Consider the following 16,145-nt stretch of genomic DNA (forward strand, 5'->3'; position numbering starts at 1 on the left):
TATTAGTCACAAAACATTTGCTGAATTCCATCAGAATGTCGTGACAACCTTCATCGCTAGTCCCAGGGAGCTGCTGGAGTCACTGGAGTTTTCCTGTGACAAGCCGTCACTCTGTCTTGGTTGAGCTTTACAGCACCAGTCAAAGCAGTCAGAGAAGATTGAAGTGACACAGGCCCACTGAGTAAATAGTGAAACATGCAGCACATCATGAAATATTCAGCCAGGGTGTAAAAGCTCTAAATGCTTTTTCAATTATTAGCACCTGCACTGGCTGCACACATCTAACACTAACAGCATGTTAATTGCCACAATTTGTTAGGGTAGTTGTAGGAGAAATTTTGAAGGCATGAGACGTTCTTTAGCGTGTCTTCAACTCCTCTCTTACCTTCAGCAAACCTACTCCTTCCTCCTAAAATTAAGCATCTGTGTGCATACACTTGCTAAGACATAACCACAAACCCCTAAGTCAGGTAGGAAAACTCAAAATTCCTGAACCGTAGGCAGGGTGTCTCTAAAGACCCTGAATCTTGTGCAGGAGACTGCTGAACATCTTTTTGTGCATAAAATCCAGATATGTCTACCTGAGAAAGGCACAATTGCAGACTCAAACAGGCACAGGTTAAAGAGGGGTAGTGTTTATCAGGTGTGGTTTGCATTGACCTTATTTAAAGAGAATTTTATTGGAGGACAGAATAAAAACTAGCCAAGACATTGTCTTACTAATGTGTAAAGACGAAGAGATTACAGTTTATTTTCGTCCAAGCCCAGGGTCCTCCCTGCTGGTCACACAGTATTCCTGTTCAGCACACGGAGTAGTTCCACTGCAGACCAGGGAGGGTATGTTGATCTGGTTCTCAACTGCATGTGTATAATAGCATAAGACAAGGGTGACATAATACAAGGGTATGTTTAACAATAGTCATTTACTGAGGCAGCCCTTTAGTACTGAATGGTCTTTTCAGTTCTGTCCATCCCCACTGAGTATCCAAAAGTTTCAGACTCAAAGACTCAGGTTTTGCCATGGTTATAACTGTGTGCTAGGGAAGCAGTACTCTTTAAAATGTAATGTTGACTTCCTTGCGGCAGGTTTGCTGTAAGTGGGATTTATGGTTTTGCTTTAGGCTGTTGTCTTCCAGGCAGGCTTTTTGGGTTTGCAGCTGTAGCTTGGCATTTAGCGTCGTTTTCAAGTTTAATTGTTCATGAGTGGCATTATGGGCTCTTCTAAACCTTGAAAAGATGGCATTTTGCTCTTCATTTTAAGTCACGCGTATGTAATATCTGCCATAAGAACCAGAGAAGCTATTTTTAAACTGGGGTTATGGATGAGGGAAATTTAACTTCTGTTCCTTTCCTTCCATACAGGCTATACATGTTTTTTCCTAGCCAGAAGGACCAAGTGCTTTGGTCATTGCAAGTAATAAAAACCAACATCTCAATTAAAGCAAGTACTAGGGGTTTAATTGACAGAAAGCACTTTTCTTCCTATGATTTGAATTCTGGAATCAGAGGACTTTGCAGCCCTGGAGAACACAATGACTGCAGTGTGAATATGAGCATTTCTGTATAACCTGCCAATGTGACTCAAGCACAGCTTGACAAGGCCATCTTCAAGGATGAGGAGGCAGAGTGGCTCTAGAAACATTCAGTCCATGATTTGGCTGTAAGGGCAACAACTGTAATGCTTTGTGTAATATAAATTTTAATGGGAAGAGGGTGTCCAAATGCCTTCGGCAGATTTGACAGCTTTGCCCTCTTTGTGTGTCTATCCTAATTAATTTTTAGTATTTGCAAAACAGGTTAGGATCATCAGATTAATGAGGGTGCACATGTCCAAAGTAGCAATACTATTTTATAACTGTTCTGATGAATTCAGTTTTTACATATGTAAGTCAGTGTATCTTCTGATACACTCAGTAACATCTGAGGACAAAGTTGGACCTAAGTAGCAAAGAGTTTCCAAGGTCCAGAGACAGCTTCAGGGATCACTTTACTGAGAATAAAAGAACATTGATTAAAGAGAAATTAAAATAATGTCTTAAACCAGAAGATTTAATTTTAATAAGCACATTTACATGAATTATTCCACATATTGTGAAACAGAATGTGGCTAGTCATATCACGGAGTCCTTCTCAGGCAATAATCCATTATCCTGGAGTAAAAGTAGTAAAATAAGATCTCTTAACATGCTTCCATGTTGCGTGTCCCATCCTTTTTGCCTCCTTTAAGGTTCCCACTTGCTATACTCCAAGCAAAAAAGCAGAGTCTAAACAGTTTATGATACTGCAAATAAATGCATATATTGATTTTAAAAAAAAGTAAACAAAAACCAAAGCAAAACCACTTACAATCTAAAAGGCTTTTTAAAAAAAAAATCACAATTTGTTGCCTAAAACTTCAGCAGGGGGTTATATCTGATGACTCACATGCTTTATTCTTCCCTGAAACCAGCTTATATTGAAGCCTAAAATATTCTAATAAACCTTTGGAAGAAGCTACTCTGAATGTTCCCTGTCAGTATGCAAAGCCCAAAAGAACTATGCTAGGCTTTAAGCACTCGCACTCTAAACACTGCCTTGAACCTCAAGGCAGTTGACCATAATAAGTTGTCAGATAGCTGATACCACCTGCTTTGTTATAACATTCCTTTCAACTTGTATCATTTCTGTGAATCATTTTTGTGTCTGGGATTAGAGTATTACTAAATAGTCACTTGTGTTAAAGCTTCAGATCATCTGTTTAATTTTAAATCTCAGAGCAGAAAGGAAACACTGATTACAAAACTAGAATATGGCATTGTTCAAAAATTGATTTATTACAGTTCCTTTGATGAAGGATAGGGAGAAAAGAAAATTCCTTCTTATATGTGCTTGATTTCTGAAAGGAAAAGAAGGTGATTTGACTGGTGAATTTTGCTTTTGAAAAGTGAACTTTTCAGTGCTCCTCTAGAAAAACTCGTGAAGAAATGTTCTGTTGAAGTACTGGGGGGAAAAAGCCTAACCCTGAAGCAACAGAAAGAAAAGCGTTCCTCAGTGGAAACTCCTGAAGATTCCTAATCTTTTGGCAAACTTTCTGACTTTGAAACCTATAGCTAACACGTTCCATTAGAAAAAATAGCTGGGAGAGAGCACCACTAAATGTAGTCTGAACATTAGTACAGCCTTCAAATTGAGGTGTGCTCATGGCTGCAGATCTCATTGTGCCAACTGCAACTCTGAGCAGAGGGCCATGCCCAGTGAGTGGCATCTCAGCTTTCAGACAAAACCACCATGCCTGCAACCTGCTGATGGATGGAAGAGAATGCAGAGTCTGTATATTTTTATAGACATTTTTAAAAAGCCGAGAAAGCAACAACCAAGCCCCCGCAACAAACACCTTTGATACAGCTTTTCCATCTCTGCTTCCTACAAAAGAGGGAACACACTTATGCAAGGCCTGTCATTATTCAGCTTGGAGTAGGAACTGAGATTCCAGGTAGTGCACTAGGGCGTCCCTGCTGCCAGTGGGTTACAGTCAAATCACTGGACTGTATCTCTACTTTGAGAATAAGAAACTTTGAAAACATAGTGTTTCTTTTATCCAGAGTCTGACTTATGTCTTTGCCATGTAGGGCATTGATTGTCTTAAAGCATCAGAAGATTCTGGTTTAAATGGAACATTGTATTAATAATTTCTCAACTTTTTTTGAGCTACTTTCTTTGAAGTTGACCCTGTTTGAGTAAAATGCATAGGAATTTTCAACTGATTTCAGTGGATCTGTAATCAGTGGCTATTTTCTTCCTATGAAATCACACTAATTGATCACCCTGACTGAATTTGAGATTATACTTTTCATAGGAAGCAAGTGTTGGTTGCATGTTAACTTAGCATACCATGTTCAAGGTAAATTGACCTATATCACACACTGTGCTCACAGTCTGCTTTAGCAGTCTGTGCAGAAGAGAAGATCTCACCACAGTGTGCTGGTTCAAATGCTTTAAAAGCAGGAAACTTTCCTGTTTTAAGAGTTTAGACCACATGGGCTTTTCTTTAACAGGCTTCAAAGGGCAAACTGCTTTAAAATTTGGATACCTGTCTCAGAGCACTTAGCATATTCTTGCATTGCAAATACTTTCTTCTTTGAAATGTTACAGTTCTCTATCAAGATATTTCAAGCATTAATGACAAAAACCTGAGGTAAAGACTGTAGCTTTCCAGAAAAAGCACCATTAAATCATGCTAAATATAAGATTTTAGGGTCAGTTTACCCTGTACCTTGTGAATACAATTCTGCTAATGCTATTGCATAATGCAGTCACTCAGGGGTCTTCACCAGCGTGTGAGAGTGTTGGAGTCACTTAGTACTTAGTTTAATGCTTGATTTTAGCATATAAATTAAAGGACTCTGTGTCTGTGCTTATATGTAGCTATATAGCTGGAGAGCAAGTTCATAAAAATATCTTTTATTTGCTTCTCCTTTGAGAAGCCTTGTGCTTTAAAATGGTTCAGCAGAAACACTTAGAAGGTTATCACAGGTAGAGTTGTCAGAGAAAATGGACATTGTTGTTTGGTATTAAAATCACGTATTCCAGATGTGGGCATTTGTTAGTCAGTCTGCTCTAAAATGACATACTGTTGAATCTTTAAAGGGCTTCAGTTTGGGAAAGCAAAATATGATTGGGCAAATTGCTAAAATATTTAAAGTGCAGCCTGTTAAAGCTTTTACTGTGAAGAGCATCACGTCAGAAGTTGTATGTGGTAAAAGCAAGTAATTGGCTTTCCATACTTGTGCCAGTCAGTCAGCATGGGGCTCTGTTCCTGTCCCTTCTACTTCATTGCAGATGCCTATAGGAACTTTGATATTTGTTTCAGAGGGGTGGGACTGGAAAGGAAAAAACTTGGACGGATGTGTTGGTGTCAGAAAACCCTATTTAAAATTAAATTGTTATTGGCATAGAAGAGGATAGAAAGTCATTGAAACTACACCCAACATTTAAAGTTTAATATTTTTTTTTGGTATGCCGCTTTTGTTTAAAAATGTCCTTATTGAAAGCACGTTAAAGTGTAAATACATTTCATTTTTTTACTTTTGTCCCTCTTTGTACACAGCTCTTGGGATATCTTTCCATCCATAATTCATAGTATTTTCCATTTATGCTGTCCTCAACTTGTTTTTCCCCAGGCATGACCCCTTGTTAATTCCTGGCAATGAGCAGATTGACAATATGGATGCCAACGTGAAAAAGTACGACTCTACAGGGATGTTTCATTGGTGTCCAGCCAAAGACATCGAAAAGGTCATTTTGGTAGGTATTGGTGAGAACTTGTGTTTGAAAAGAGGTTATTTAAACCATAGAACTGATGTCTAATGGATAAATAAGTTAGTCTCTACTGTCACAAAATCCAGTGTGTTGAAATCAGGAGGAAGGGTGATGAAACCAAAGCTAGGATTTTGGTTAAAGAATTTTGATTACATAAATCTTTATGCCCAGTGCAACAATAAAAATTCATCCAGTATAGGGAATTTCTTTTTCATAAACTGAAATTTGCATATTTGGTTTAAATCTTTATAGAAAATTAAGATTAGAAATGCTTGAATGTTTACATACTCCACTTTTCTCTTTACACAAGGCAGTAATGATTCTAACACAGGCGAGTGTTGTTTTGACTTACCTCTTATTTCTTGATGTTTTATTAATTATTGTTAATTGATTTTTTAATTAATTTTGCTCTCTTAGAACTTCTCTCTCAATTCCCAATATTTCAAGATGCCCAAATAAGCCAGAGCTCCTACTCTGACTGTAGCATGTTGCACTGAGCCCTGTCCATGTTTGTTTCATTCCTTTAACTGGGAAAACCATCAAACTGACTCAAGTCATTAAAAATAATTAGGAGGCCTATCACAGTCTATTTTGAAAGTTTATGCCACTTGTGTTCATGTATTTATACCTAAGAGTAGCAAGTAACCAACCCCAGATCTCACACGCAAAACTGATTTTATTTGAAATGAACTCCCTGGTGGATCTTCACTTTGTCGCACTTCATAAAGCTTTTCCCGAGCCTGCTCTCTTAGATTTTCCTGCACTGTGGCATGGTGTAGCCAATGATGGTGACAGCCCCAGTTATTCTAGCAATCAGGGGTTAAGAGCTTGTCTCCAGTGCTCCTCTGGGGTTTCTGTAATAACTCTGACATTGCCTGGAATTGCAATATCAGTGTTTAAATAGTCAAGCAAGTAAATTCCAAATTTTGGAGCTGGAGTTTTGAGATGGAGTTTGCCTGAACAGCTTTAAATAGTATAATTTATTTGTAATCAGCAAGCAAGAAGGGTAGCCCTGCTGTACAGCATTTTGTAATAGGGATAAAAATCCTCCTTTTTGGTACAAACACATTTTAGCTGACAAACTGCATGTTGCCCTACTTTGAAAAGTGTTCCCCCACAAATGGTGCTGGGGAGTGACTCAGTCATCATCTCTAAGTTATGCCATGTTAGTTTTTTCCACTACCAGCCTGTGAATCTGCAAGTCTGCCCCGGTTCTTTCTGCTTCATGCATCATCACCAGTAAAGACACTGCCAGCAAAATGCTTCCCTCCACCTTTTCAAACTCACAGTCCACAATTTATGTCTACATTCATATCTATGCAAATTTAATGCTGTCCTTAGAGACCACACAAGTACAAATTAGTGCATAATTTGAAGATGATGAGATTTCCCAGGTTGTCTTCTAATTGATACTTGATGATGTCCCAGTCAGAAGAGAATTAATTTTTCTGCCCAAGGTCTGTTTTGGCTCTGTGGCATTCCAGCAGTATCAGGTAATAAGAATGGGTTTTGCCATACGTGGCTACAAGCAGATTTATGGAGTGACGTTTTTTACATACCTGCTTTCAAGACTTGGTCCCTGTCTTTTAAAGTCTGAGTATTCCAGATGCATGGGCAGAGGCATGGGACAACTCAGATGCTTGACTTGAGGATTCGCTCTTGTCTTCTGCAGCTTGAAGGGCCAAGCCAACTCTCTTGGCCAAGCTGTATGAAAACCAGTGTAATTGCTCTGGAGAAATTGAAAGCTCGTGCATTTTTTAACTGATGAGAAAACTTCTAATCAGAATTGCCATTCTTCTGACATATCTGCTGCATATTCCTGTCTTAATTGCATACCACCATGCTTCTGTAATTTAGAAAAATGACTTATACAATAAGTGAGAGGAAAATTTAATGTATTGCCACTGGTTTAGTTTTGTTAATTGGCAAAACTCCTGTGCAATGGTACAGAGTGTACAATTTCTTGGCAACGTGGTATCTGTGGTTCTCCAGCTACGTGACAGAGCACTACAATGCCAAGACTGGCTCCAGAAATTAAGGTAATTTTTTCCATGTGGCTTTATTTAATCATCTTGATGTTTGAGTTGCCCACTCTACTGAACTAAACAATGCTGAAATTAGCGCAAAAATTTATTCTTTCACCGAGACAAGAAGATAATTCTGGACGCTGTTTGAATATTCCCCATGAGACGTTTTCCTTAGTAAGTCCAATTGGCCTGAAAGTTTAGTATTGGTCACAAACTTGCACTTCTGTTTTGTTACTGAGAGAAGCTCTGTGGCAAACAGTGGGCATCCCCTGGAAAGCAGAGCAGGGTAGGCCATTCGTGGATTGCTTCTCAGGGAAGCAGCAGCTTGTCCTTAAATAAGAGCTTTGACCCTAAGAGATTATGGTCCTCAACTCACAAGATCTGAGTTATATCACAAAGCCCTAGTAGGAACACTGGACATTCAATATCTTCCTTTTCAAATTGGTGCTGAAAAAACCCATCTAGTGATTTGTCAGCTAGGGCATGATTTTGCATCTCTTTTCTATAATCCTTAGCTAAACCCACAGTACTTTGTAGCCAGAGTCACAATCCACACTTATAGAAACTTGCACAGGACCAGACTTTGGTCCAATACCATGTCTTCCCAAATGCTGAAGGATTTGCAAGCAAGAACTTTTTTTTTTTTTCTGCTGAGCACATGTAATGAAATATAAATAAGGGTAAAGTGAATAGCTGTTATCAAACTGCTTCTTTGTGCATGAACAATATTGACAGTTGTATTTTTCCTGGTTTTAAACTCAATATATGATTTAAGATTCCCTTTGTTTCATTTCTCCCTTGTCTTTTTGTTTTGTTTTGTTTGTTTTTTTTTTAGACTCGAAGTGAAGCAGCGATGACAGTTTTAAGTGGGCATGTAGTCGTTTGCATATTTGGGGATGTTAAATCTGCTTTGATTGGATTAAGAAATTTAGTGATGCCATTACGAGCCAGCAACTTTCACTACCATGAACTCAAGCACATTGTGTTTGTGGGTTCACTTGAATACCTGAGAAGGGAATGGGAGACACTGCATAACTTCCCCAAGGTTTCAATCTTGCCTGTAAGTTCAAAAGCCATATTATTGATACTTTGTTATTTAGGACACCAGCTGGACAGATTCGTATTGACTTTGATCTTAGGCTTTTCTACTTTTGTCTACTTATAGGCCTGAGGACTTAGATTTTCCCTTTACTGTGTCTATGAAAACAGAGCCCTGTGAGACCTTATTAGAAGATATTTGCTGCAGTGTTTGGTTCCTCATCATCCTCATCGGATGAATTTCAGCTGCTATCAGATGTATTAGCGGTGTTATGTATTGAACATTCGCTGTAGTGCCCTGCATGGAGCTGGTTCTGATGTTGTGATTTCCCTGACAGAATGACAGTAGTTATTTATGATATTATTTATGGTTTTATACCCACAAAACCTTGGAAAAAATCATTGTTACTCTGTCTATGTAATATTTATATGTATTCATAAAGACTTCCTGTGGCCTGGCCTGCTTTATAAGGAACACTGCCCTGGCATTTCAGTTCAGAGTCCTGTATGAAAGTACAGCAAAATCCTGACCCTTCTTAAATCAATGAAAAGCTCCTATTGATCTTGGTAGGCACAGCCACTAAAACTGCAAAGGCCCTTTTTCTCCTATACATCATTTCATTTGGTCATAGGAGTGAATCATTTCACTCCTATGACCAAAAATGTAGAATCAAGATCTACAGGGCTAACAAATGAAGTCCTCCAAGCTGGTGATCTTAGGTGACCATAGCTATAAATGACATGTGGCTGCCCATGGTATAAGTGAAAGAAAATGCTCAACATGTTATATAGTAAAGTTAGTTTAGATATTTTTTAAGAATGAAAAAATATAAGTTTACTAGTTCTTAGTAATTTCATTTCAGCAGTTAAAAACAAATAAATCAATGATGGATATAACATTAACTGAATAATTGGGAAAATAGCTATAGAATGAAAGGACTGTCTTTGCTTTTTGATTAATTCAGACTGTAGGTCTTTGTTACTGTAAATGCAGTTTTAGTGTTAGCCCTTGGCATTTTTCTGTAACCTGATCCAACAGATGGTGTCACAAGATTCTCTGCTGTCACAAAAATGGTGTCAATATCAGATTTGGTCAGTTAATATCCTCCTCTTTCTGCCAATTCCTTTTAATTCCAGTCACTGTGAAGGCTAAAGACTAGAGAATCAGAATTAAATTGATAATACTGTTGAACTATCAAGCAGAATAGAATCCTGCTACTGTTTCCAGTATATAATGTTTATATATTACTACAATGTGTTTTTGCAAAGTTTTGATTCTGAATTCTGAAGAGGCATAAAATAAATGTACACCATCTTTACTTTCCCCAGTTTACACCAAAATTCAGAATCGCTTTAGATTAATTTTGACTTGAACAGCTTAAATAGTTAGTTGATGCAACTTTAAAAATACAGAAATTTATAAAGGAATTGTATCTGACATAGTAATCAAGGGTGCTGAAGACCACACAGTCTTCATTCCTGTTACTTCAATTTTTTTTTTTTGCAGCCTATCTGGTTCAAAATGGTGATATAAATTTAAAATATCTGATGTAATTATACTAATTTTAAAATGTACTTTAGTGTCTAAGATTATACTTGTAGGAACCTGTTAAAGGGAGGCCACTTTCATACTTCTCTGTGCTTTGGTTCACGAGGTAAAACTTGCTGCTGATATCTGATGGAGATGCGGTTACAGCTGAATATGAAAACATTTGTTCTGGTTTTAAAACAAAAATGGAATTTAAAGTCTGTATTAAAAGATGCCTTTAAGCTGCTGAGTAAACTCTTAAAAAGCAGGCAAATGCCAATTTTAAATATCCTCAGGCAGCCTTAATTCTGTCCCTTTGCATAAAATCATTAGGAGTGAGCCTTTAATTAATTACATGATTGAATATTATTTTTCCCCACAGGAACCCTGCTTCACTTGGTGCACAGTACAGGCACAAAGGGCAGGGTTAAGGTGGCTGGAATAATCTTATTCTAACTTCGGAGCAGTTTATAATGAAATCATATCTGTTTGATACAGACTGTTTTTCACAAGGTTTCATGCCTCAAATTATTGAAAATTACATGGAATAATTAAGCTGGCAAACACTGAATAAGAATTGAGCTCTTCCTTCACTCTGTGCATTTTAAATTCATTTTTGCATTGAGTACTCTCAGTGGAGTTCAGGAGATGCTCACCATGAATGATCAGGAGATGGAAGACTTGGGTCTTGACTTTATTTTATGAAAGTTACTGCATGACACTAGGACAGTTATGTCTCCTCATCACTGGGGTCTTTGGGTACCAGTCCATGTGAGGCAGCAGAGTAGAATCTAATTTCCATTTAAAAAAAAAAAGGGAGTGTATTTCCTGGACCTGTATTTGCAGCCCTGTGATGTAGACTTAATATTCTGTAACTACAGTAGTGGACTGTTGAATGTGAAAGGCAAGTGTATTTTAAACAAAAAGTATCATGTTAAGTGTCCTATCTCAGCTTTGTTAACTATTAAAAAAAACCACAGGCTACCACAGCATTTTATTTAAATGGTTCCTTTCTCTGATTGAGGATTGTGGAACAGGGAACGTTGCACAAGCTGTGCCCATTAGGATAAAGTCCTGTTTCTGTTTCAAAGGGTTTAATCACACAGCTTTGAAGCTCAGTGTGTTTTCCTTCTAGAAGCACCAAAAGCGTGCTTCGAAAAGGATTAACCTTTTCTGTGTATTGCTTTAGGTAGAAAAAAATCGCTTTGTCCTGATTGCATTTCAAATGTGCAGGACACGTAATGCTTTCCTGTTTAAATTGCTGTTCTTTTGCCCAAGACCATTGTGACTTGGTAGTAGATAAATAGACATTTAAAACACCCCCCTTGTTATATTCAGAGAGCCAGAGGTTGCCACATGATAGCAGCTTAAATCAAGACAATTTCAAGTCACCGATGAGATGTAGAATGCTGGCATTATTCCTGTTTCTTGTTTGTTAGTAATAGCTTGACTGAGTATTGAGACTGAACCTAAAATGCTGCCATCAGCACCAACTACCCTTTAGATTAGCACACATCTCCTATTCCCTGGCACATAGTTAGACCGGCTTAATGTCAGAGCATAAAAAAGATACTTGTTAAATAATTTCCCAAAGCTCCTTCTCAATCTTTAATTTGTTTTCCTTTTTTTCCCCTCTTCTGCACCCCCCTTTTCTCCTCGCTGTGCCGAAGGGTACGCCATTAAGTCGGGCTGATTTAAGGGCTGTCAACATCAACCTCTGCGACATGTGCGTTATCCTGTCAGCCAATCAGAATAATATTGATGATGCTTCGCTGCAGGACAAGGAATGCATCTTGGCGTCACTCAACATCAAATCTATGCAGTTTGATGACAGCATTGGGGTCTTGCAGGCTAATTCCCAAGGTAAGGACTGCCCTATAATACTTCTCTGCAGTGCCTACAGGGGACAGGACCTGGCAGGAAGAATATCCCTCACTCAGTAATTCAAAGAGCCCCACATCAGCTTGCTTGACAGTTAAACCTGCTGATTGGTATGATGGCTTTTAAAGGGACAGTCACGTAGTTTCTCTGCTACATCACAGGGCACATCTTTCAGAGGAAAAATGAATGAACATGAAACTGGCATTTTTTCTCATTTTAAAATTTTCCTAGGTAATGTATAAAAGCGTCGTTTTCTCACTGTGGCTTCCTTTTCAGGGTGAGTTGCTGTTATATAACCAGTGATAACTTGCAGTTATTCTTTGGGATACCTGAATTCTGTCTAACAAAATTTCTTTTTATGCCAAACACATTAAAAGTACAGAGAAAATGCAAGTGTTAGTAACACAAGCCAAAAAGTAAAATAAAAAGAACGAGAACTTTTAATTTTCTTTACAGCTTTGGCCCCTTCTTGCTCAAGAAGCCACAGAGAATTAACTCAAAGCTGATTTCTTCCTATGGTTTGACATGTACTCATCCCGTTTAAGAATGTTGAACAAAATCTTTCAGTCTTTTCTGAGAGTAGGGGACTGATTCATAGGTTGCCAAAGGCTATTTTACACCATCTGTGCCTGTGCAAAGCAGCTGCAAAGCAGTCATGAGCACCCTGGCAAAGACCATCAGTGTAAAAACAATCATCTTCCCATCCCTGAAGGGTCTTGCAGCTTATGCAGCTGAAGTCCTACCTTTGATAAACCTATTAAGTGCAGCAGTAAATATTCCCTCTGGATCTAGTTCTGCTGTAAATGTAGGTGGAAAGGATTGTGCTTTGGTCTGCAGTTTCCCTGTGAGCATGATCTAGAGATAGTTTTCCCTCAAGGACTGTGAGAACTAAGATTAAGTTCAGATCTTCCTCTTTACACTCTAATCAGGAAATAGGAATTATATGCCAAAAATCAGAGGTTGCAGTGTAACTTCTTGAATATCGAAACTTGAACACAGAAAATTCCTTCTTGGAATCAGCAATAAAATGGTGGAATTCAATACTGGAATTAAATTGTACCAGAAAGCTAAAAGTTTGAACTTTTCAAAGTGAAATTGGACAGTTTTCTGGATAAGAAGTAGATTTAGAAAAGAAAAGGAAGAAACCGATTGTTTTCAATCCCATGAGTGTTGAAAGTTTCAAATCTGTGGTCTGGAAATAACACAACCCCAAATATTTTAGAGTTCTTTCCTCACAAATTTGTGAGGCCAACTTGCTCACACTCAGATAGCTTGTATTCATGATTAGGGAACTCATTGCAGAAGTGGAAGACATGCATAGAGGTTCCTTGTTTTGCTGGTTTAGCCCTGGGATCTGAAATTCTGTATCTCAAAACTAAATCTGTATTTCCACTACCAGGCTAATGGCTATTCTTTGATGAATCTCTCTCAGTCTTTTATCACACACATAATTAAAATAATCAAGAATCTCTTCTTGGGCACAAACAGTCTGAGAGAATTTTCTATCTTTGCTTAGAAGCTAGAGACATTTCCAGCACTTGCCTGTTTTATTTTACCTCTGGGAGTACACAGGGTCACACCATCCCTCAGTGAGGATAGAGAAACCTGTCAATATCCAGTCTTGTGCACACATGAGCACCTGTCATTTTTTACTCTCCCTCCTTGGAGGTATTCAAGACCTGACTGCATACAGCTCAAAGAAGCTGATCTGACCCCATAGTTGACCCTGCTTAGAGCAGGAAATAGGACCAGAGACCCTGCAATGTCCTTTCCAGACTGAATTGTTCTGTGACTCTCTAATACCCAGGTTGCTGTTACAGCAATAGCCCCTGTAGGTCAGGAAGCGTACACTGGCCAAAGTCCAAATCCCTTTAGCCCTTTTAAATGTTGCTGATGCAGAGAAGCAGAGGAACAATAGGTGAGCACATTTTTAGAAATTTTTGACATTTCTTCGGGTAAATACCAGACTGCATTACAAAATAAAAGGTGACTCCTTCGCTGTTCTGGGGAAACAGGGCATATCATAAGGCAGGTAACCAGCAGCCTGTTATAATTGGCAGCACTGAATAAGGAGGGGTTCTTGCAAGCCCAGTTGCTTCAGAAAACAATTATCTTCACAGTAAATTCTCTGTTATGAAATCCACAACTCCTGAATTGGTTCTGTTCCTTTCAGTACTGTAAATTTTCATGAAAGACCTTGAATAAAATGATTAGACTGTCAGAAGCAGTTAGAATCAGTAGATAGCACAAACTTTACTGGAAATTATATGCAATGTGACATTTTTGTCTCTGAAATGCAGCTTTAACATATGGTGGGCACAACTATCATGACAATTACATAAAGTAGGTGATTCAACTTTTGCTGGTCAACAAGCAGCATATTAGAACAAACTCACAGATTCTTACTGGCAATTAAGTACCTTTATTTATAGAGCAAATTGTCATTTTACATTTGTGTATTGCTTGACATACTTAACACATTGGCTGGTACAAACTTGCAGTATGGCCAGTCTGAGTTTTTCTAGATCTTAATGCATGATTTTGAATTAAGACATTCTCATCAACATCATGCTTGGATCTTCTGTGTTATTCTTTTATGTTACTTCTGTTACTGATCATCAGAAACACTGACACTAGAAAATATGGAGGTGTGGCAGAAGGTCAGTTGACCCATGACAGGGTGTTGAAAAGAGAAGAAATAAAACAAAATATGTGAGCAGTCTAAGAAATGTATGGGCTGAGCTGCAAGATATTTGGTGAGGGATTTAGCAGTATGACATTACCCTTGCTATTCTGGGTAAATAAATAGTATTATATATGCATAGTTATGTAGTCAGTAAGCAGTGGAATCTCATATGAAATCTCATCTGATATGTGATTCATGTTTACATTTCTGAAAAAAAAACCACAGTCATTTAATTGATAAGTTCTTGAATATACAAGGATCTTTCTAGTTACATTTCAGCTTTAGGCAAAAGATAACACCAGTACAAGAAGGGTGCCATGAAACCAGAATGCAAATTTATTTAACCATCAGATGAGCCATAATCGTTGTCAAGTGTTGAAGTACAGGGTCTATAACTCTTTTGCTTTAAGTTGGTAGCAGGAAGAGAATCCCCACATTTTGGGATTTCATTCCCTTTTTTCTAGAGCTTCATCCTCATCACCTGCTTTAACACCAGTCGTAGGCATATAAAAATGTATCTCTGTATCCATCCAAACATGCCCTTTCCAGCCAGGGATGTAGCTTTGAAATGGACCCCAGGTGCAGTTCAAGAGAAAGATCTTGTAGAAGGAACAGGTGGGTGTACACATGACAGCATACTTTGCTGAAAAGGAAATTTCTATAACAATAGGGCTAGCAATTCCCAATGGATTAAGATAACTGCTGAACAATCAGCTCTGAATTAATCTGGTTTGCATCAACAAAGGATTTTCTCATTATTAGTGCAAGATGAACTTAAAACACACACAGCCATTCTCATACAGAAACGAAGATTTGATAGTACGTCCTTATGGTGGTATAATATCCCCAGGTTTTCAAACTGGTTAACAGTAATTATCAATTATCTGGACTTTCTATAAGTAGTGCAGCAACATTTTTGTCCTCTGGCTTGCCCATCTTGGGTCGCAACAGATCCTGCCAGAATTGCATCTCATCCGAGCACAGTGCTCTGCCTCGACCTTCCACAGAAGAAAAATCCAACTCAAAGTTCCAAGACACAGGGAAAAAATAATAATCTGGACCAGAGGTACAAATGACCTAGCATATCCAGAGGGGATGGCAGTAAACTATCTAAGTTGTCAAATCTATGTTCATCATCAGCTGTCTGGCAACATACGACCAAATGCATGGCTACACAGAACTGTGTGTGCAAACAACCTGTCTTCCTTAGGAAGAAAAGCTTACTGACAGTTTTGAAAGGATTTTCCGGTCTCCTTTACATAAAATGTGTACTTCTACTCACAAAGAACAAGAAGATCTTTCAAATTAAACCTGTGCTGTTGGAAGTTCCCACGTTGAAAGTGTTCTCAGGGCTGTCTGCATTGATCGTTTCAAAGCTGACTGGGCAGCTCTGTACGCTTGCTAGAGGTTAGGGCTGCAGCCTCTAATGTCCTGAAAATGGGTTTTGGAAATCATCCAGGCAGCTCATTGCCTTTGGGAGACCTAGAACCTAGATTCCAAGGACAGAAAGGCCGAAGTGTATCCCACTGACGCTGCAGCAAACTATTGCTTCATTAAGATATCTCAGATTTTGAAGTACGAAATGCTGTAAAGTGAGAACTTGGCCCACCTTTTCATTTATAAACTCAACCTTATTTTTGACAAGGAAGCCCTGTGTTTTTCTTGATTACCTCTTACAGATCTTGAC

General features: G+C 38.3%; 1 protein-coding gene across 8 annotated transcripts in view; it reads left to right on the forward strand.

Moving 5' to 3' along the window:
- Nucleotides 1–16,145, forward strand: part of KCNMA1 (potassium calcium-activated channel subfamily M alpha 1) — a gene marked incomplete at its 3' end in the record, with an annotated part of 410,494 nt that overhangs the window by 356,117 nt on the left and 38,232 nt on the right. For all 8 annotated transcript variants that reach the window (XM_084210399.1, XM_084210401.1, XM_084210403.1 and 5 more), the window contains 3 exons: nt 5,160–5,283; nt 8,161–8,385; nt 11,562–11,754. In XM_084210399.1, coding sequence (XP_084066525.1) covers nt 5,160–5,283; nt 8,161–8,385; nt 11,562–11,754 — 542 coding nt within the window. The remainder of the gene's footprint in view (nt 1–5,159; nt 5,284–8,160; nt 8,386–11,561; nt 11,755–16,145) is intronic.

The sequence above is a fragment of the Fringilla coelebs genome (genome assembly GCF_963513975.1).
Source record: "Fringilla coelebs genome assembly, chromosome: 8".
In the NCBI taxonomy this organism is placed as follows: Eukaryota; Metazoa; Chordata; class Aves; order Passeriformes; family Fringillidae; genus Fringilla; species Fringilla coelebs.